This window comes from Monodon monoceros, unplaced genomic scaffold (genome assembly GCF_005190385.1).
Source record: "Monodon monoceros isolate NGI ecotype Baffin Bay Population unplaced genomic scaffold, NGI_Narwhal_1 Super_Scaffold_3, whole genome shotgun sequence".
Taxonomy (NCBI): Eukaryota; Metazoa; Chordata; class Mammalia; order Artiodactyla; family Monodontidae; genus Monodon; species Monodon monoceros.
In genome coordinates this window covers 4,219,277-4,241,099 of record NW_021703780.1, presented here as the reverse complement: position 1 = coordinate 4,241,099, position 21,823 = coordinate 4,219,277, and the positions used below count along the sequence as shown (strand labels likewise).

The 21,823-nt window shown below is 51.4% G+C and overlaps 1 protein-coding gene across 1 annotated transcript in view; it reads right to left on the bottom strand.

Moving 5' to 3' along the window:
- Nucleotides 1-1,085: 1,085 nt before the first annotated feature.
- Nucleotides 1,086-21,823, bottom strand: part of CDYL (chromodomain Y like) — a 156,188-nt gene continuing 135,450 nt past the window's right edge. Inside the window, exons 3-7 of the mRNA XM_029242174.1 lie at nt 14,151-14,407; nt 12,721-12,893; nt 7,363-7,573; nt 3,548-3,691; nt 1,086-2,729 (exon numbers count right to left, since the gene is read on the bottom strand). Of these exons, the coding sequence (XP_029098007.1) occupies nt 2,571-2,729; nt 3,548-3,691; nt 7,363-7,573; nt 12,721-12,893; nt 14,151-14,407 (944 nt within the window). The 3' untranslated portion in view covers nt 1,086-2,570. The remainder of the gene's footprint in view (nt 2,730-3,547; nt 3,692-7,362; nt 7,574-12,720; nt 12,894-14,150; nt 14,408-21,823) is intronic.

Sequence of the window (21,823 nt, the reverse complement as noted above, 5' to 3'; positions counted from 1 at the left end):
GGGGGAGGAGCGGTGGCGTCTGGGGAGCATTAGCTGCTCCTGGGCCCAGACACTCACAGGTTCTGTGATGTGATGATGAGCAGGCCCTTGGCCCCTATGAGCCTGTTTCCTCACGTACAAAGCTGAACAAGTGGGCTTCCCTGGTGGCGCAGTGGTTGAGAGTTCGCCTGCCAACAAAGGGGACACGGGTTCGAGCCCTGGTCCGGGAAGATCCCACAGGCTGCGGAGCAACTAAGCCCGTGTGCCACAACTACTGAAGCCCATGTGCTTAGAGCCCACGCTCTGCAACAAGGGAAGCCACTGCAATGAGAGGCCCACGCACTGCAATGAAGACCCAATGCAGCCCAAAATAAATAAGATAAATTAAAAAAAAAAAAAAAGCTAAACAGGTACATGCAATGTTGCAGAGTCACGATGTCATTCAAGTTCTGGGCTTTGCTCCAGGGCCTAAAGGCACTTGGAGGACTGTTTAATCTGCCTGGAGTCTCTCCCTTACCGTGGAGGGCAGGGCCCCCCTGGCATGTTCTGGAGGTCACCAGAGCATCTAGGACAGGAAGGGCAGGGCTGGGGAAAGCCGGTTACGGAAGGGACAGAAAGGTCAGTGACACAGGCCCCCAGAGGGGCTGATCAGAGTGGGCTTTGGGGGACACAGATGACGGCAGTGACAGACCCAGCAGACAAGAGCCCTACGCCCATTGTCCCTCTCTCGTGATGTGTCACTACTTGTTAGAGCCAATTCTCTAACACACAGTTTCCTTCTTTTGCATACCATTTGTTCGTATTACTGTAAGCCAAGTGAAGGACGCGGAGGTTGGAGCCCCTGAGGCGGCCAGGAGGCAAGTCCCTGGCCCTGGCCCTCTGGGCTCCTGCTGGGCCCAGAGGCTTTCCCCTTCTTCCGCTCTCTGGCCAAGAGGGGCAGTGGGGTGCTCCTAGTCAGCTGCCTTCCACCTGCTTCTGGTTACATTGTGGGCGTGGGTTTCCCTTAAACTGTCAAATGTGATATGCCCGTGTGTATATTTCACACAAAATGTAAACGTCTCATGAGGAACTTCAGAAGTGAAGAATTATCAGAGAAACATTTCGAATGTGTTAAGAAATATTAGTTTTATTTAACCAGTTTTCACAGCTGAATATTTATTCTATAAAAACTTTACAGATTGTACAGTTTATATATAGTTCAAACTACTGAACGAAAAAAGTAGGTCCCACAGATGCAAAAATACTGCACCAGCCAATCCATGGTAAAGGCAGATTTACACGCTGTACAGCTCTCCACGAGGCCGGGAGGTGGTCGGTTCTAAGTATAAACTTCAAAACTGTACAAAAATAAGGTTTTGATTTTATTTCATTCTTCATACATTCAATATGATTGCAAGCTCAGAAGCCTACCGAATGATAGGCGTCTGGAATCAGGAATCAGTCCCCACTCCTGGCGGGAATGCGGACGTCTATTTACACAGGGCACTCTTGGACAGCATCCTGTACTTGGTACTATTGTGTAGACATGAAAGCAGAGACCAAGAACATTAAACGTCGATATAAGGTAGCTCTTTCTCTTAAAAAGGAGTTTCTGCATTTAATAGTGTGCCAAAAGAATTTTAACTTATTAAATAAAATATATTCTAAGTGAACCTAAAAATTACACTTTATAAACATAAAAATACTTTATTTTTGGTGTAATACATCAATCATATCTGCAAATAGAAAACCAAAACTGTATATAAAGTAGTTCTCACCCAGTAACAAGAAGCACTTATATAGTTATTTTTTTCAAATGGGTCAGAAAAATTAATTATAAACCCCCTATAACTTAGAGATCATACTTAGCTATTCAGTGATTCGCTAACACTGCAAAACAAGCTTTCCCCTAGAGAGAGAGTGGTTTCTTTCTGTTAACTGGGTAAGAATCGGACATATTTAAGAAAGAGGGCGGAACCAACTGATTTCTCAGCGTGAATCCTAGGCGTGTTTTAGTCTGGGGGTATATTCAGCAGTGGGTGTTTAATCAGAAATACTTATTCTTTTAGGATAAGTCTTCCTTTTGATTGAGAATTTTCCATCTCTGAGGTTTTGTACCTTCCTGGAGACAAGGGCATGCCTCAGATGTTTCCGTATTTCTATTTGGGGTGGGGGTGGGGGCGAGGCAGGCTAACACCTCTTTAGATTCTGTTTTCTAGAAGGAAAAAACAAGGAAAACAAACATTATTCCAGACTTTTCTGACACCCAAACCAGGAAAACACACTTCTTTTTTATACAGTACTAGCCAAAGATAACAAAAAGTGTAGAGCCTCAAAGAGCAGCCCAGAGCTCACAATTTATACTTTTATACTTGTGTGTGTATTAAGTATAAAATAATGACGTTTGGACAAAGGAGCTTTGTAGTTATTTATTTTAAAGTTACAGTACTTAAAAACTCCTTGGTAATAAATAGCTTGGCTGTTTCAAGTCCTGCTTCCAAGCGTGAGCTCCACGTGAACCTGTTTCAGGCTGTGAGGGTGGGTCCGTGCCCCGGGGAGCCCCAGCCGGCCTGCACGATGCGACTCCAGGGTCGTCTGGGGCAGCCCGGCCGTCAGAACTCGTCGATCTTCCTCTGCAGGTACTTGAGCATGGAGTCCATGCCCTGGGCCGAGCCCCAGATCTTCTTCAGCACCTCGCACTCCCGCTCGTTGGCCTGCTCCAGCTCTAGCTTCATGTTGCAGCGCACCAGGGCCTTGGATTCCTCGAGCACCTGTGCCAGACAATGAGCTGTGATTAGCGGGGACTGTGGCTGCAAGTGCTGGCTCCTCGCTGCCCCCAAGCTTACGGAGACAGTTAGCAACCTGGTAAGAAGGTGACCAATACATCTCACCATACGTGTCAGGCCTGATATAGGTATAATGTGTATCTCATTCACTGTGGATCTGGACAAATTCTGCATTTCAAAGGGCTGTTAAGCTAATTCACAACAGAGCTGTGCTTCTCTCCATGTCCTGGTCCTGCCCCAGCAGTGTGACCAGGCTTGGGCCTGAGCTACGGCTGTGGGGCCCCTGCCCCCAGCGTGGACCCTGTCCACGCCTGTGATACTCATTGAGAATGCCCGCCCCAGGAGTTTTCTAACTGGAATTTAATTTCGGTAACGAGTTGTGGGATGCCTGGGACAGCCTAGATGGGAGTTGTGTCCGTTAATATGAAATAACATTTCACCCTGTAATTTGCTAAATGCAATTTTGTTAGAAGACTGTTACCCAGCACACTTATTAAACAAAAACTGAAGTCCACTGAGGGAGAAATAAGTGCAGTTGTGTGAAAGGGCTTTGGAAACAGTAAAGAACTTTAGAAACGCTGCTTTTTGCAGACTTGCACGGGACACTTAAGTGACTGACTCTCAGCTTGAACTGCACTCCTTGGCTCCCGGGTATCTGCAGAGGGAGGGCAAGGTCAGCAGAGGCCCGAGCCCGGCCTCCGGTGTCGCACATGGAGGCAGTCGTGGGTGCCCCCTGCGCGCGCCCTGCAGGGAAAGGTCGCGGTGAGAGCACTGACACGCGGAAGAGAAGGAACTGGACGTACAACCGGGTTACAGGAGGCGAGCTCCTTAATGCGGACCATGACTTCCTGGGTGAAGGTCCCGGGCCAGAACACCTGGGAGACCAGGCCTTTGCCGCACGCCTCCTGCGCCGTCAGCTTCCGTCCGCTGAGCAGCATTTCATTCGCCTGGAAGGAAGAAAGAGCAGAGGGCGCGTGAGACGCGGGAGGGCGCGGCAGGGAGGACACAGCCCGAAAACTCAGCCCTGAAAGTTCAGACTGTGCGCGAGTAACACACAGGAGGTGCCATCAACGGGGGATGTAACTACCGGCCGGCGAGTTTTCAAGAAGATGTAAAAGGCTTATTTTTATGACGTAGAACAGAATCACCTGGATAGAACAGAATCACCTGGACAGAACCAAGGAATCTAAATTAAAGAAGGTCTCTCTGCTATAGATCTGAAGTTACTGGCATGTTCCTCCCCACCTGCCGCAGCCCAGTGCCAGCCATTCCCACATGTGGACTCATTCAGCACACAAACCGGTTTCCCAGGTAACAGGCGTAAGGAAGGCTAATGGCAATTGGTGGTTTTAGGGATTTGCACCAGGCACAGAACTGCTACCCAACGTTTTCTTTGTCAGAGAGGCCAACGGTTGACTGTCCTCGATACACAGAGCAAGGTTCTAAGGGCAGGGATGTTTCTGCTGCAGGGTAACTTGGCAGCCACGCTTATTAACATCCACATGGTAAAAATAAACTCTGCAGGACCTGGATGACCACTTAGTCTGCTTAAGAGGGTCTGACCACAGTTACTTCATGGAAGAAGTTCACATCTGCAGATGTTAAAATCAATTTCATACACACTTTTTTAAAACTTGGTCCTGGACTTAGGTCACTTTTCAGGTCTCAACACAAGTATGGGTTTTTATCTCATTCGAACGACAGGCTCAGATGCTGCAATAAGGAGAAAGAGAATCTATCTGACAAAGAAACCTCACCCTATTCTGATGTGACAATTTCCTCGCCGTAGTTTATCCTGAAGACTCATGAAGACTTGACCACGAGCTTCTAGGCTCCGGTAAAACACACTTTTTTCCAAAAGAGGTAAAACCCTTGTTCTGAAAGGCCCTGCTAGTACTGAGACGTCTCAGCTGACAGACCTGTGCACCTCCTGGAAACCACCGGTGCGGCTAGAAAGCAGATGCCTGCGGATCTACTGGCCTTTCAACGTAGGGCGGGGAGCCAGGTCCCGTCTCCTAGCTCGTGTTTCTATGCACTCCACTGCATCGTGTCAGACAAGACCACAAGCCGGTCACTGAGCGTGGAGCACGTTCTCAAGACCGACTTGAACCCCAGGGTCTGAGCTTGGATGGTAGATGCAGACACTGCCAGCCCTGGGCCGTCTGGAGTGGGAGTGACAGGGTGGGCGTCCTTCAGCCCCTGCCATCACTTCCTTGAACATCGTTTTCTGCCACATGGAGGTCACTTGCTGCTCCCCCCCCCCCCCCCCCGTCTCTCCTTCCCTCTTCTGGACGCTGAGGCCTGGGGGCAGTGACGGCCAGGCGTGAGCTGTCCTTGCTTCCTTCACGAGAACCGGCTCGCCCCTACCTAATGTTACGGGAGAGCTGGTCCCTACTCGGCCTTCTTACTCCAGGTGGGGGGATGCACAGGGCAACGCGGGGCAGGTCTGCACAGACCCCAGAAAGCACAGTGCCTGGCTGTACGTGGCTCCCCCGGGCAGGCCTGGGGGGGGCGGCAGGGGGCGTCCACCACGTGAACCGAGTGGCCAGTGCAGCCGCTGTCCCTCTGCACCTCCAGCCAGAGAGCAGGACCAAGCTGGCAGGTCTTGAGGAGCCCAGCCGCCGGCCACGCGGCTCCTCACTCCGGCCTGGGACTGTGCCCTGCCTGCAGGGTCCCGGGGTCCCCGGCCCAGAGACCCTCCCCGTGCCGGCCTGGAGAGCAGCGGGTGGACACGCACCCTGGGAGGATGGGCGCCGGCCTCTGCGTCCCTGCAGGCTGGGAAACAAGGGGCGGAGGCCAGCACGGCCACGGCAACTCTCCCTCCTGCTGATCCCAAGAGCTGCCGTCTCTCCTCCTCACAGCTCCGGGCGCGGTGGTTCCAGAGGGGCCACAGCTGCCAGCAAGGGTCCCACTGGCCTTCAAGCCACGACTGCTGCCTGGGCAGGCCAGGGGCACAGGGGGCCCCCAGAGCCATGCGGTCCTCCAGCCTGACTGCAGCCATCCACGGACCAGGGCAGTGGCTTGGGCGTGGGCGTGCACAGGGCCCAGCGTCCCCAGCAGGATGGCCACTGAGGGCAGCTGGCGGGGGGCTACAGCAGGAAGGGAGACAAGGGGGAGCGACCCTGAGACCAGATGTGGCCACGGGCACTGCGGCTTGTCCCACGTCACTCCTCTTTTACGTTTCTTTAAACCCTTTAAACGTTCTGTTTGGGAGTGAGTAGACTTACGGAGAGATGATAAAAGCAGCACAGAGAGCTCCTGGGCCCCGTCCCCCAGCTGCTCACGGTAACACCTCACGGAACACCTCACGATGACCAAAACCAGAAAATTACCATCGTGATGCTGTTACGACTGAGCCGCGAACTGTCTGCCAATCTTGCCAGGTTTCCCAGCAACGTCCTTTCTCTGACCCAGGCCCCCTGCCCTGAGCCGTCAGGCCCCCTCCAGGCCGCGATGGTTCCTCGGCCTTTCGGCGAGTCGTCCGACTGGGCGCCCTAGAGGGCGCTGTGCGGTGTTTGTGGGCAGTGCCTGCTGCCAGGGCTGCTCCAGTGTTACCCGGGTGCCCAGGGCACCTACTTCTCTTAAATGCACTTACTCTTTTTCCACCATCAATAACGAGCGCATGCAAACATCCTTTTCCTCGTGAGCTGGGGGCCCCCGCCTGAGGCAGCACCCCTGTCTCGTCGTCCTCTGCGTCTCCCCCAGGAACGGGGGGGAGTCCTGCACCCAGACGCGCGGCCCCGCACACGGGCAGGAGCAGGTGGCGCCCACGGGACAAGGGCGACGGCTGGACACGGCTGTGCCACCCAGATCTAGCTGCCCGGCTGCTGGAGACAGCACAGACGCCAGGAGCCCTGGGGACCCTCTGCCGCGGGGTGACACCACACCCCGAGCCGAGACGACGGACACGGCAGCCAGCCACTCCCGCCCACGGCAGGGTGTGTGTCCCAGGCCACAGGTGCCCCAGGGCTCCCCGCGGGGGCGGGGGTGAAGCTCCGCAGGGCCCACTGCTGTACAGCTTGGCTCCTGCCGCCGCGTGCCAGCCTCCCCTTCAGCGTCTGCGCCTGCAGCCCCAGGCCAGGACCCCAGCCCGTACCCGATTATGGCTCAAGGAGTGAGGAACGCAACGTGAGCTTTCTACAACCCACAAGCTGCAACACAAACACAGACTCTCGTTACGGGTGGATTTAACAGGTAAGACGAAGCCCCCCCAATCCTGGGGGGAAAGGCCCAGCTTTGCTCCTTCGTGCTTTCCCCTAAAAGGGCAGCTTTCAGGTTATGAGGGCAAGAACCTGTTGATTGCAAACTCTGGTTCGTTTGGGTCATAAACTGGGTGTTTACTATTCGTGGGTATCGGTGTTAATCACGCAGAGACAGAGATTCCTCATGGCAGGAGGGCCTCTTCCCTAAACAGTCTATGAACCAAACCATGAAAACCTTCCACGAGCTCCTGAACTAAGAGTGTGATTTCATGATTTAAGAACAAGAACTGAATTACAAGTGCATTTGATGCAAAGTCCCCCCAGAATGACACCTTGTCTGTATTTAGAAAAACACTAACCAAACTAGACTTCTTCAGTAGGTTTTCTAAGATGATTTTTTAAAAAGAGGTACTCACAGATGCTCCTCCCATAATCTTGGGAAACATCACGGTGGAACAGCCATCTGGACTCTGTCCGAAGGTAGTGTAGGGTGTTTGGAACCAAGCCTTCTCATTGGCCCAAACCACGTCACAGAGAGGCAGGATGGACGCTCCTAGCCCAATGGCTGGGCCGTTTACGGCTACAATAATAGGCTTCTTAAACTGAATGAAAGTATTCACGAAGTTTCTAAAACGGAAAATAAATGGGGGAGTTACTCAAAACACTGCATGTTTGAGCAACAGAAAAATCTACTTCTACGGAATTCAATACACCAAGATGTGAACTCTGGGGGCATCACCGTGACTTGGAATTCGCTGATGGCCTTCTCCCCACTGCCAGGGGCCCTGGCTTTATGTACCGTGTGCTGCAAAGGCTTAATGGTGCCCTGGACACCAGGCCAGGGTGGCTGTCGCCACAGGACCTGTGTGAATTCTGCGGGAACAACACAGCGGAAGGTGCTCTCGGCTTGGGCTCCAGGGCCAACCTGTCTTCCCCTGACGGCAGGAGGAGCCCAGGAACCACGATGGGCTTCGGAGGACCAGTCCAGCAGCTCTCCCGGAGGAGGCCTGGCGTCACTGCGGTAGCCTGTGCTGGGCAGGGACATGGGGCCTGGGGTCAGGAACCCCAGGGTTCCATGACGCCAGGGACATGGGGCCTGGGGTCAGGAACCCCAGGGTTCCAGTCCCCAGGTCTGGACTTGGTCTGTGATTTCAGACGGCTTACTGATTAACTCGAAACACAGAAATTTCCTGAGTTTATATAGAACTAGATGGAATGAGTTGGGGGACGAAGGGACAAGAAGCTCACAGGCTCGTGTGAGATGTGAGACCTGACAAGAGCATCACACCGCTAGGACCTGCTGGAGGGTCAGGCTGGGAAGGCGGGCTGCTCTGCTCTTCGGTTCAGGGCCAGATGGTGCATCTCCCTCCCCTGCACTGTGAAGCTAACTATGATCAGAGGTCGCGTCGTGTGAAGACTTAACATGGTGAAGAAAAGGACAAATCCACCCAAAATGAATACAAGATAATGCCTTTAAGGTCAGCTATGTTCTAGATCAGAAGTCCAGAACTCCAAATTCTCAACCTGCTGCCCCCCAGCTTTGGGGCCAAAAATACCAGTCTGGGTCCTGCTCCCTACAAGTCAGCAATTTAAAAATAAGGTAAATCTGTGCAGATCGTCTCTATCATCTAGTCTCCCCTCCTCCCCAAATACTGACAGGAAGGGTCGTGTCTTCTTTGGATGGCGGGGGTGGGGGGGGAGGTTTGGAGGGAGTGTGTGTGTGTAGGGTGTGTGTGTGGGGGGAGGGAGGGGACCCTAGAGTTTGGCAGCCTGCAAGCCTCACTCTGGGAACTCTTGTCAAAAGCCCCTGCAGTCAGCACAGACCTCAGCCTGCCCCAGGGTCCCCAAAGGTTGGGGGGATTGAGAATTAGGTCACTCGAATGAGCTGCAGAGACTTTTAAATGAGAGCCTGGGGCACCGTTAGGAAGATCACACTTTTTAAGTTTTAAGGACGCAAAGAGAGCCAGACAACCTTTACAATAGGTCCTTGAAATAATCCTAGACCACGGTACGTGAAGCTACTTCAGTTCTGCCACTTTTTGAGGATTCTGGGTCAACGAGTTGTGACGGAAATGCATTTTCTATGCTCCGTTACCAACGACCCAACGACCCTTGAGAAGGTAACTGCTGTCTCCCTGGTTTAAAGCAGACGTTTTCCCCGAGTGGCCCCACATGCATCTGCTCACGTGAACAGGGGCAAAGGAAGCTCTTTCAGTGCTGACATCTGGAAACCATGGATGGGATGGTAGCTTAACATGAAAGAGGTGATCAAAACAGTGTAATAAAGGGATTCTATAGAGAAACGGTACAAGGAATGAATCCTTCTCGTATGTCAGTATAAAAGAAAAATCTTCTAAAATACATATTGCAAAGTCAGGCTGGAGAAATTGGAACTGAATTTTTCCCCCCTAAGAAGATGATTTTGGATTGATAATCTAAACCCGGGCTCTTGCTGGGAGGAGTATGAATTAACCGACTCCCTCTGGAGTGAAGGCCACCGCCCCTTCTCGGAGGACTCCACCACGCCATCTGATGAGCTCTGAGACGCCAGAGCGAGCACGGTCCACAGAGAAACCCCTCTCGTGTGAAAATAAAAAAAAACAAAACCCCAAACAGAAGTTCACAGAACTGCTTTTCTGTTTTGCAGGAACTTCCCCGCGCCAAGAAGGCTTAGCCACACGGCAGCCAGAGGCGGGAGGCGCCTTCGGGCCCCGAGATGGCTCTCGGGGGCCTGGCAGCCAGGGACCGCTGCTTTGCGGGGCGTAAAGCAAGTGTATTTTAGAACTTACAATGCATGAACGTTCAAATGTGCTCAATGCAACATACTGAATTTAAACTTCGCTTTCCTCTGGATTGCCTATGAATTGAGTGAAAGGCTGTGCTGGGAACAGCAGGGAAGGAAAGAGATCATATTTGCCACAAAAAGACTCTTCAACAAAACCGGAAATTCTCTCCATTCTTTTGAAGTACATTTACTACCCCACAGACCTCACCAAGTTAGAAAATCTCCTAAGAACAACAGTCCAGGAATTGTTTTGGGGAAACCAAAACTGACCTGTTAAGGGCCAGTTCACTGCCATTTCTCAACTGATCTCCCCCTTCACGAGTGCCTGGAACGGGAGTGAATGCAGAAGAGGTCAGGTTCCAGGGGACGTTTCCTCTCTGGCTTTGCTCCCTCCCCAAATCTCTGCTCCTCTCGCCGCCTTTTGGGGAGAGGAGGCTCCTGGTCCCCACAGACTGCAAAAGCCTAACGTTATAAATTGACCCCTAATAACTGTTTTTATCACTAATGTGCTATTTTTATTACAATTAATCTGCAAACTGGTTACTGCCAAGAATCCCAGCAACGGAATCAGCCCCTACAGATACTTAAGAATCTAACAGTTTAGACTTGATCTTCCTATTTCCCACCTTTCTTTCGGAAACTCACTGCGATTGATGTTCTTTGCCCAAAGTTTTCAGGAATTCGAGACGAGACACCACAGAAACAAAAGATACACGTAGTAATAGCTTTATGTGTATAAGCCAACCTAACACACATAAACATGAATTTCAATGCAAATAAGCAAAAGTAAAGGTTAAGTCAATCTGGTGTAACTATTTCTGGATCCTGCCTGAGTGCATTCATAAAAATTCACATTGACAAAAACATCATTTAAAGAAGAACTGATTTCCCAAAGCAAGATTACGCTTTCCCCTAGGATACCAATTCGGCCTTTTGTGGGGAGTGAGGAGAGTCTGGAGTTTCTGAAATGGAGTGGGTGGCTGAAGAAAATTAGCATTTAAAGTTACCTAGAAGTTCCAACACATGAGATCGCTCGTGATCTATCCTTTGTCTAATCCCAACAATACAAAGCCTTTGCCCCGGTCAAGGGCAACCCCACCCTGGAGAAGCGGGCCAGAAAGTTTATTGGTGGAACTCAGGGAACCGTCTACGGGGGGAGTGAGCCAGAACGGAGGCGACAAACCCTGGCTTCTCACTCAGCAGAGCCCCCAAATCACAGAGTCAGGTGGAACGTCAGTGTGATCTTATGGAGAATACACAAAGTCACCACCTGAGGCATAAGCATCTGTATTTTAAAAATGAACGTTAAGTTCCTATAATTCATCCTGAAAGGGTGGGATGGGTCAATAATTAGGAATATCTACAAGTTATCCTAAAGTTACTGATGACTTGTCGAGGAATTACGTGCACTGATCAAGCAGTTTACTTTGAATAACAAGATGGTCCCGTCTAGTACACTGCAAGTTTGAAATTATTTAGGAAGCCAGAAGCAATGCTTAATAAAATCAGATTATAAAATTTCAAACTAGTTTTGGAAAAACAACTACCCTACGATAACCTAAAAAATAGTAATGTTCGAAAAGATTAACGAACAGATAATGCCTTGTATACATGCACACGTGTATTTTGAGATTAAAAATATTCTGAAAGGCCAAGGCAATGCCCTATAGTCCCAAGGTGTGGGGTTCCAGGGCTCCTCTGACGGGCTGTTTGGGGCTGCGCCCATGGGAACCATCTGGGGAGATCTTTTGGAGAGAGATGCCCCGCCTACTCCAGGCCAAGACAGGAAAAAGGCTTCCACCATCCTGCTGTGCAGCCCTCGAATGGTTTAGGGACCAGAAAGCCCAGTGCCCTCAACGTCAGTGCTTAGAGTCTCAGCCACAGCGGGCCCAATACTTATCAAAAGCAGCTCAGCTTCGACTCTCCAAATAACTAAGGATTTTGGAGGAGATTCAACCAACGTTATCGCCACTTTGCGAGTCTGCATCTCTTTAAATGTTTTCATCCTGTAAATGACCAAGACACACAAAGGGTTCTCTGGGGTCCCTTAGGGATGTGACATTTCTAGGGAGGTAGGCAGGGCAGTACAACAGGCTTTCTGGCTGGTGACTGGGTTTCATTCACGTCAAATAAGATTAATCTCTGAAAAATCAGACACTTTTAATTGCGTATAGTGATAAGCAGGAAATATATACAAAATATGTACCTGCATATGCTTACTGCAGAATCATGTGGTTCTAAAGAAAGTTTCCTGCAACGTTGTGTTAAAGGAGTAGAAAATCCGAAAACAGAGGAAATAGAAATGTCGGAAGTTATACTGCTAAATGGGAAAAGTTGCAAAACAACACACAGTATAATTCCACTTATTTGATAGAATCAAAAATACATCTGTATTACTTGTGTGTGTGTGTGTGTGTGTGTATGGAATGCACATCTGAAAATGTTTGAAAAAGGTTGGGAAAGACATACAAATAAACAGTGGATGCCTTGCTGGGGGTGAAAGAAAGGGAACTCCGTGTATCTGTATCATCTAGTTTTGTGTGTAGCTGGAACTCAGGATGAGCTTGTGTGTACTGCTTGTACTGAAAAAACCACCTCGTGTGATGTTATGGAACTAGTGTGTCATAAAGTCCAGCCGATTTATTTTCGAGTCAAGCAAACGGTAAGTTACCGCATGAAAAAGACAGTGTCTTTATTCCAGGGCTGGCGACAGAGCACACGGAGCGTGGACGGCCGAAGCCCCCGCCACGTGCTACCCTGCGCTCTGCCCCTGGAGCGCCCCCCATCGAGCGTGTGCTGGGCTCCAGCCAACCTTGACATGCGTCATCTGCTCAGGGCAAGTGGCCCACAGCAGAGACAGAAGATCCGATCAACTCTGCTACCAGCGAGTCTCAGGGGAGGAGACGCACGCCCTGCTCACAGGCCCGTCCAGACCCGCCCCACGGGGCCTGGGTCACGCCGGCGTTCACGGCGGACCAGGTGTGCGTACCTGATGGCCTCGGCCATCTTCGTGCTCTCTCTCTTCCGGTCGTCCGTCAGGCGCCGGATGAAGTAGATGAAGTCAAGGCCGCAGCAGAAGACGCTGCCCACGGCGCTGAACAGCACCAGCTTGCTGTCGTCGGCGGCGGCCGTGCTCAGGGCGCTCTGCACTTCCTTCATCACCTGAAAGGCACCGGGAGTCACGGGCGCGAAGGGAACGCTAAGAGCATCTCATTACCGGACCATCTCGATCCACGCAAAGTGCATTTACAGCCTGATACTGTTGCCTGTACCTACCAAGTAACTCGCAAGTTTCTTATTTTCTGAAACCAGGGATTGGGAATAATGGGGACAGAGTCTCATTACATAACTATAGAGAGATGTGTGAATCTGAGTTCCTCAACGGTCCCGTCCTTACAGCTCTCGGTGGGTGAGTTACGTATTATATCCCCTTGGCACTTCTACAGTGTGGACAGCAGGTGGCGCATGCAACCAGTTCAAACAAACTACTAGTCTGGTTTCATTTGACACCAGCCTCCGTACTTGGGACAGAAACCCCAAGTTTAGTGCGTACGGGTAACGAGTACAAGCACATCAGCATGGAGGCATTTTAGAAAGGCACAAACCACTTAAAATGGTCTCTCTGAAGGACTTACAAATAACCAGCGGTCTAACGGTGTACCGGGGACCAGCCGCCCCGAGCTGGTCTGTCCCGTGATCCTGGCCAGACACACTAGCTTTCTGTGGTTTGGTTTTCTCGTCCAGAAAAGGCGTGACCTAGCCGTTCACGAGCAGGAAACAAACAACTCCCAGAACTTACAATTTTAGGCATGATGGAGTGCAGGTTCAAACACTTCCGATTTTAGATACTTCACAGAACTAAGTTTTCGAGCCTTTGCGAGCACCAGTCTCCCTTGATCCTGGGAAGCTACCTTTACCGGGTACGATCAGTAACAAATGCATTGGCATCACTGCAGCTGTAAGTTCCACTACGTGGAGTGCTGGGACCGACTGGGAAGGATGGTGAGATATTCAGAAGGCTGGACCTGGGGCTCTTTAATCTTGTCTGAACAGAGAGCTCTGGGACCTGACGAAAGCTACAGGATGGCGTGTGCACACGCTTTACATGTGACTTCAGGGGGGCCCTCCGTCCCTCCCGATGGATGAAGAGCTCCTGGCCGGGAGGTGGAAGCACAGGGGCACCACCGCCACCTCCCTGTTCACAGCCAGAGCCCCGAACAGGAAGCCGGGTCCTCGCCGGACCACACTGTCCCCACATATAACGGGGAGCAGGCCTGCCGTGCTGCGCTGGCTTCCACCGTCGGGTGAAACAGCCCGGGGTGGGGATGGGGGATGAGAAAGGGCGCAGGAGAGCAGGGACCGGGCCCCGCAGGCCCAGAGAGACAGGAGGCCCCGAGCAGCCCCAGGGACGGTGCTCACCTCTGGGTTGAGAGAGTTGTTCTCGGACGACTTCGTGGACAGCAGGATGTGGGTGAAGCCGTCCTGCTTCCGGACGACGATATCCCTGTACCTGTAGGCGCTTTCCGTCTGCCTCACGCTGAAACGCAGCCGCTTGTCGAAGGGCTGGTCTCGTCTGTCATCGATGAATTTCCTCTTCCCGGCCGTCACGCCCGTGACTGACGTCTGCAGGTTGGTCGTCCCGTTGGCCGTCAGCGCGTCCATGAATGGAGAGGAACCTGCCAGGGGTCCGAAAGCACAGCCGTCAGTGAGGTCTTGCCATCAACTCGCCTTTGAATTAGGGAAAAATGCTTGCGACAGACTCAGGATCGACTGTTAATTTAAGAAGCTTAAAAAGTAGAACCTTTGGAGAGGATAGGCGTTTGTTTGCCTCCCAAGTCTGACGAGGAAATCGCCCTCGCACTGATCCCGCCTAATAAAACAAGAGATGGGAAGGAACGTGCTGAAAAGAAACTGCAAAATTTGAGACTTTTGAGGAACGGAACTGAACTAGAATGGGTCTCATGAAGAGGACATATTCCGGGCTTGAGAAGTTGAAAGAAAAATGGAAACTGCTTCAAAGAAATATCTTATTATTAGAGCCGAGCTATCTGCCATTCTAGCCGAAATTTCTTCTGGATGAAGAGCCACTCATACAGGCTCACAAAGCAGCCCCACCCCGTTTCTGCGGGTCCGCCACACCCTCGGGCCACTCTGTCCCCTGGTCCCAGTTCTACTACATTTTCAAACAGCCTTTTCAATGGCTGGAGACGGCGCTCTAGTCCCGCTGATTCTCCTTCCTCTGTCGGCTGCTCTGCGTCAGCCTGGCTGTGCTTCACTCAGCCTTAAAGACACAGCCTTCCGAACTTGGTGTTTCTTACTATGATAAAGTCAAGGGTTTGATACTTTCTTAGAGTTACCAGGAAATGTCAGGCTAAGGGTTCAAGTGTTAAGGCAAATAATTATGCTATTGGTGTGAACTGTCTAAATATTATCTAACCTGGTAATGAATGTATAGAGCCTTTGGGTGGAGGAAGAAAGGGAAAGAAATGCAAGGAACTGGATCAGGCTTTACTAATAAAATGAGCAAGGAGAGAAGTTCTCTGAGGAGAAGAGCTGGATGAATTACGAGTCAGAAATACTTCCTGCAAAGTGAAAGAAGATAAGCTGGAGCCGCTGGAGAAGACTTGTGAATGGATGTTTAGAGAAGTCAGATCATCTCCCTGGTTAAACAGGTTGACTTTCATTCAGTTAGCAGAACTACTTTGGAGGTTTTTAGAATTGAAAATAAATTCATTTTTGGGAAAATCTGGGAGAGGTCCTAATACATAAATGGTACAAGACTCTGAGACTATAAAAAGGTCTATAAGACTATAGAGGTCTATGAGACTATAAAAATGGTACAAGCCCTCCCCCATCAGCCCACGACCCCCTGCACTCCACAGCCACTGTGTCTGGTTTCCAGGTGTCTTACAGAGTGCCCTATGTGTATATCACCAAATATGAATTTAAATGCTTCTCTCTCACCCGCCTTTAACAAACACAAATGGCGGCACATTAGACACAGCGTTGTGGATTTCTGTAATGCATTTTACCAGCAATTTTTGATACTACAAATGATGCTGCAACGCATAACCTTGGCTTGTGTTGTCCCTTCCAACAAACTTAGGATAAGTTTCTAAAGGATCTGTAACGGAAAGAGCATTTGATAAGCTGTTAACAGTGAGACAGGGCACTGCTGAATCTTTCTGAGGAAGCCAGGAAGGATCCTTTCTGTTTCTTTTAAGCTTCAGCCTCTCCTCTACCAGGTCCCCCCACCCTCCCGTCTGTGTTTACAGACGTTCTCCAACCTCTTCCACCCTCTGCGCTCTGAGCTGCTCTTCCCAGCACTGCCCTCTCTTCTCAGGCCCGTAGCAGCCCCGCCTGGGCTGTCCTTGCTGAGCTGCTCTTCCCAGCACTGCCCTCTCTTCTCAGGCCCGTAGCAGCCCCGCCTGGGCTGTCCTTGCTGTCCCCACTTCTCCCTCTGCCCATCGTTCCTCCACCCATCTGCCCTGAGCTGGAGTCTACGCGAACGGACTTCTCGGGTGCAGGGAGGAACGGGCCATGGATGAGGCTAAACCACTGAGCCTGGTGCCCAGGAGACGGGGCATCTGCAGGGGAGTGTCACAGGGAAATGTGGTTTTCTCCAGTCACTGCTGAAGTGAAAAGTGAAGAGGCTCCAGAGCCCAGAAGTGGGGCCTGTGGTAAGCGGAGTGGGTGTCCAGAAACGACAGCTGAGCTGAGAAGTAGAAGCAGTGAAGGAGAGGGGGAGCCGTGAGCCTGCCTGGGTGCGGGGAGGGTCACGAGCAGGGCCAGGGGGCTGCCCAAGGGTAGGGAGCAGTGCCACGCGACGAGGCTGTGTCAACAGTGGCGTGTGCCACAGAGAGAAGGGAGGGAATGGAGAGGTCGTGGGGCGGGGGCACGAGGGGCCGCTCTTAAACCCAGGAAGTTGTCTCACTGGGGGGCAGAAGCCAGAACGGAGAATTCAATGTACGACAGACAAAAACTGTCACATGCAAAAAACATACATGTTCAAACCAAGAATCTGTTAAAATGCGGTGGTAAGGACCCCAGAAGAACAACTGCAGCTGAGCGGGACCGGTATTTACGGGACTGACGACGATTGCCCTGCCTAAAAAGAGGTCCCATCAGAAATAAGCCCACGCAGAGGCAGGCAGGGAGGCCACCCGCCCCGGGTGAAGGGGGAGGGCGATGAAGGGTCACGGGCGGCCTGGCTGGGGCTCCGGCACATTCCGGAGGAGCAGGTTCTCGGGGAGGCACTTGCTGGCGTGTCTGGATCTTGATGTTACCAACGCTGAGTGAGTTGATAGGTGCTGTGTCGAAGCAGCAGGAATGACCCTGGTGATACGGGGAAGCCCTCTGCGTGCTGGGTGCCCGCCGCCCACCAGGGCGAAGCCGCTGGCTTCGGATCAACCCTTCCACCCCGACCTGCTCCTGCTTCGCAGGGTAAATAAAGCCATACATTCGTCAACGCTCCAGGAGTTTCCCTGGTGGCTCCCTTCCACAAAGGCAGAGGGTTTCTAGGCTATGGGTCCATGTAGCCTTGATACGTGAGCTCTGGAAGCAGCTCAGCATATTGGAGGCAGCGCATCCCCCAGAGCTCTCCGTGGTTCTGCAAATGTAGCCGTGGATTTCTGTTGCCTCATGCCAACCAGCACTGGGGGCCTTCATGTCCCTCTTAGAGCTCTGCTGGCTCTTGGTGCCATCACGGGCTCTGCTGATTGCAGAGCCTGTGATCTTGCCAGTGGCTCTACCCCCAACCCCAATATGAGCCCCAGGACCCTCTGTTACCCACCTGCAGGACCCTGTTCAGGTGGAGAAGTGCTCACGGCAGGACTGCCCTCAGACTCGCAGGCGCCAGCGCTGGGCCACGCCCCTCGTGACGTGCATCCCCCCGTTCAGGTCTGTGCTCCCCCAGGGCCTCTGGACTCGCCTGCCTAGAACGTTCTGGCCCTAGAGCTCCAGACGGCTGCTTGTTTCTGCTCATCTGAGCGGCAGCTCCTCAGGAAGCCTCGGTCCCCACGTGTGCGGCCCTCCCGGCAGCACCCACGCGGCCCAGTCTGTCTCCCTCGCAGCGTTCCTCACCCAGCTCATCCTGTCTCACCCGACTTTTACTTACGCTCCGTGGCTGGACGTCACCAAGCTCCCTGTCTGTCTCATTCACTGCCGCACCCCCGGTGCTTGGAACATGTGGTCGCCACTGACCAAGCAGATGAGGGGAGGGGACCCCAACGCCCCTTCAGCCCAGCCCCCTGCACCCAGAGGAGGAGGCCTACAGCCCACCCAGCCTCGTGACAATCGGGGGCAGCAGTGCCACACTTCAGAGCAGAAGCCACTGCTAAGGACTCAACTAAAAGGCAAACACTGAGATTCAGGAAAAGACGTCCTCCACGATGGAAACCATCGTGCGACACGCAGTGTGACCCAGGCTCTGAGGGAAACACAGGAGGCAAAAGCTCCAAGGAACCGGCATGAAATCCAGCTAGGAAAAACTCACTCAGCGTCTCTCCGAAAAACGGTTTTCTTTTAAAACATTCTAAGAGCAAAAAAGATACTCTCAGAGGCCTCCCTGGTGGCGCAGTAGTTAAGAATCGCCTGCCAATGCAGGGGAACACGGGTTCAAGCCCTGGTCCGGGAAGAGCCCACATTCTGTGGAGCAACTAAGCCCGTGCACCACAACTACTGAGCCTGTGCTCTAGAGCCCACAAGCCACAACTACTGAGCCCACGTGCCACAACTACTGAAGCCCATGTGCCTGGAGCCCGTGCTCCGCAACAAGGGAAGCCACCACAATGAGAAGCCCGCACACCGCAAGGAAGAGTAGCCCCCGCTCGCCACAACTACAGAAAGCCCGCGCGCAGCAACGAAGACCCAACGCAGCCAAAAAAAAAAAAAAAAAAAAAAGAAGATACCCTCAAACATGTACTGCTGACCTGTTAAAATTCACGGTTTCAGGGGACTTCCCTGGTGGCGCAGTGGTTAAGACTCTGTGCTCCCAATGCAGGGGGACTGGGTTCGATCCCCAGTCAGGGAACTAGATCCCACATGCATGTCGCCACTAAGAGTTTGCATGCTGCAACTAAGGAGCCTGTGAGCCGCAACTAAGACCTGGTGCAACCAAATAAATAAACAAAATTAAAAAATTCACTGCTTCAAAAAGCATGTCTCTAACGTGAAATGTGCTTCCAACCATGATAGAGAAACGGTGTCTGGATTTCCTCATTGGCCAGTGAGATGAAATGTGCTTCCAACCATGACAGAGAAACGGTGTCTGGATTTCCTCATTGGCCAGTGAGACCCAGAAAACAGAACAAACCACCACATGACCATTTCAGACACCAGACAACAGGCAGGGCACGACCGTGTTGCCAGCAATGAAGGGTGCAGGTGAGCCCAATGACCCACTGGGCCTTCTGCCTGGAGGTGACTTCCACGCTGCGGGGAAATGCTGACCTGGGAACGCAGACTGAAGGTGAGGAGGCCCAGGAGGCTGGAAGAAGAAAAGGACCTGTGCCTCCTGGATGTTCATGGCCATTACCTTCTTTAGTCTGAAGTTAGAGAGCAAGCACTACAGTGTCTACAGAATTATCCGCCCTCCTTTATGGAGTCTAACATTTCAAAATGTTGTCATCCACACTCACGGAACCTAATCCTATTTAATGATATAAAAGCCTACCATTTTATTCAGATTATATAATCTGCAAACTGAATTCATTAACAGAAAACTCTTCAAATGAACGTGGAACTAAAGGTAGGCTTTAAACATTAGCATCCTTTGTTTCCATAACACATTCAATGACTCCTCTGTAAATCATTATAAAAGTCTCTGATGCAACTCCTTCAATTACACTTCCCTGTCCACGGGGATCTCTGGATTTAAAGTTTATAGGCTCACTCTTGGCTGTCTCCATAAGAGACATTAACATATCATCGGTGCTCCTATAATGCTTTGCTCCAACACGACTGATACATCAGGAACGATCTGAGCACCTGTGCACGCAGCGCCCACTGTGAGAAAGCGTGGGCTGTGCCTCTGGGCCCCAACCCGGACTTGGTCCCCCTCTTCACCCCCGCTGAGCCCTCTGGACGCCCGCCACCTTGGGCTGTAAGAGGTGACTCCCCAGAGCAGGAGGGCACCCAGCACTGCCTCTGACACTTGGGATACACCTGACCCAATAAATAAGCCTGAGATTCGAGCCCTCGCCACCCGGTCAGCATGCCTCCTGCTTTCTCAGCAGCATCAGCAGGGTGTCCCTCGCTGGCTGGTGCCACCCTGGGAGGTGGGTGGCTGGAGGGGAGAGCGGGCTGCCGGGTCACTGTCCTGACTCTTGGCTGGAGACCTGTGGGGTGGGAGCGGGAAGGGACAGACCCGTGATCACTGCCCTGCACGCTCACGTCACGTCACGTCCGGTCCCTGGCCCCTCCCTGCCCTGCTTTCTCCATCCGCCCGCTTTCCAGTCTTTCACCTCTAGCTTGACCTCCATCAGCCTCACTGCTTCTCTGCCTTCTAGTTTTGACAACACACTGGCTGTGACCAAGGCCACAACCACAAGAGCTATCCTCAAACCTTTCATTAAAGTATTTTCCCTACAAAACAAGAACCAAAAACAACAACAACAACCCCCCAACTTAAATAAAAATGCATCAGGTGAATAACCAAGATTTTCCATAGTTGGGTCTCTTTCATGTCTCTGACATCCCCTCTTGGGAATCAATCAGGTACCACCATCTGCTCCAGGATCCAGGCAGGACCACCTGCATCCCAGCTTCCTAAGATGAGCTGGAGCCTCACTGAGCCAGGGCGCTCCACAACTTTGTACCGAGTAGCCACTGGCACAGAATCTGCACTGGGGAAAACATACTGCGAACAACTCATTCTTTAAAGAGCAAAAGAATGCCTAAGGATGGAGGGTATATAAAAGCCATTTTAGTGCATGAAGCACACACAGAATTCCTTGACACCACGAAACAGCTCATGAATGCTAGAAATATACTGAAGGCAGATGAATGGAAAATAGTTAACAAATCTAAGAGTACCTAGAATTAGGAAGCATTCTGAAAACTGACCGAAAAAAGGACACAAGCTATGATTTCTTCATTTGAAATTATTCTGTTAAATAACTAGTTTCCAGAGGGAACCAATCTAGGAATATTAAGTATGAAAAAGCAATGAGGAGACTTAAAAAGAAAAATAACATTTTGAGATAAAAGTGGCAATTAATGAGACTATGCAATTTTAAATAAAGTTTAGCTAATTAATTATAATTTCCTAAAACCTATATAAGATCAGCCCCCCAATTAAACCAAAGATTATGAACCAAGAGGTATACAGTAGTGTAATATTTGACACGAGAAGGGCAATGTTCTGCCGTCCACAGATTCTCAAACCGACTCACAACAGCATCACTGAGCAGCTTAAAAACAAATGCTCCTGGGGCCACATTCCCAGCCACCTGGGGTTTCTGGGAGGGGAGCGGGGCCCCGCCCACGTGACTCTGTTGCGCGCTGACAGATGCGGCACAACTGCTGTCTGAACAGGATGCTCAGGATTCCCAGAGGGAAAAGCTTAGGTCAGAGGACCAAGACCCGGTCATCAGGAACAGTTCCTCCCAAGCAGAAGAGGGTCCTTAAAGTCCAAATGACTGAAACAGACAAATAAGGAAATGAAAAGAAGAGAAAGAATACGTGATACAAGAAGTGACGAACACTGGAGAGATGACAGGGAGATGCTGGAACAGTCAATTAGGGTATCAGAAATGCGGAGAAACTCGAAATACTCAAAGACAGTCAACACGATTGCTTTTCTCCATTAACAAATTTAGCGAGTGAATCAAAGGAGACAGCAGGGACTTCCCTGGTGGCGCAGTGGTTAAGACTCCGTGCTCCCAATGCAGGGGACTGCGGTTCGATCCCTGGTCGGGGAACTAGATCCCACATGCATGCCGCAACTAAGGAGCCCGCATGCCACAACTGAGACCCGGCGCGGCCAAATAAATATTTGGGGGGGGGGGCGGAAAAAAAAAGGAGACAGCAAAGGCTCAAGGTCTGGGAACCTGCAGGGAGTCTGGAAGTTGAGACGGATGAGATCACACCGC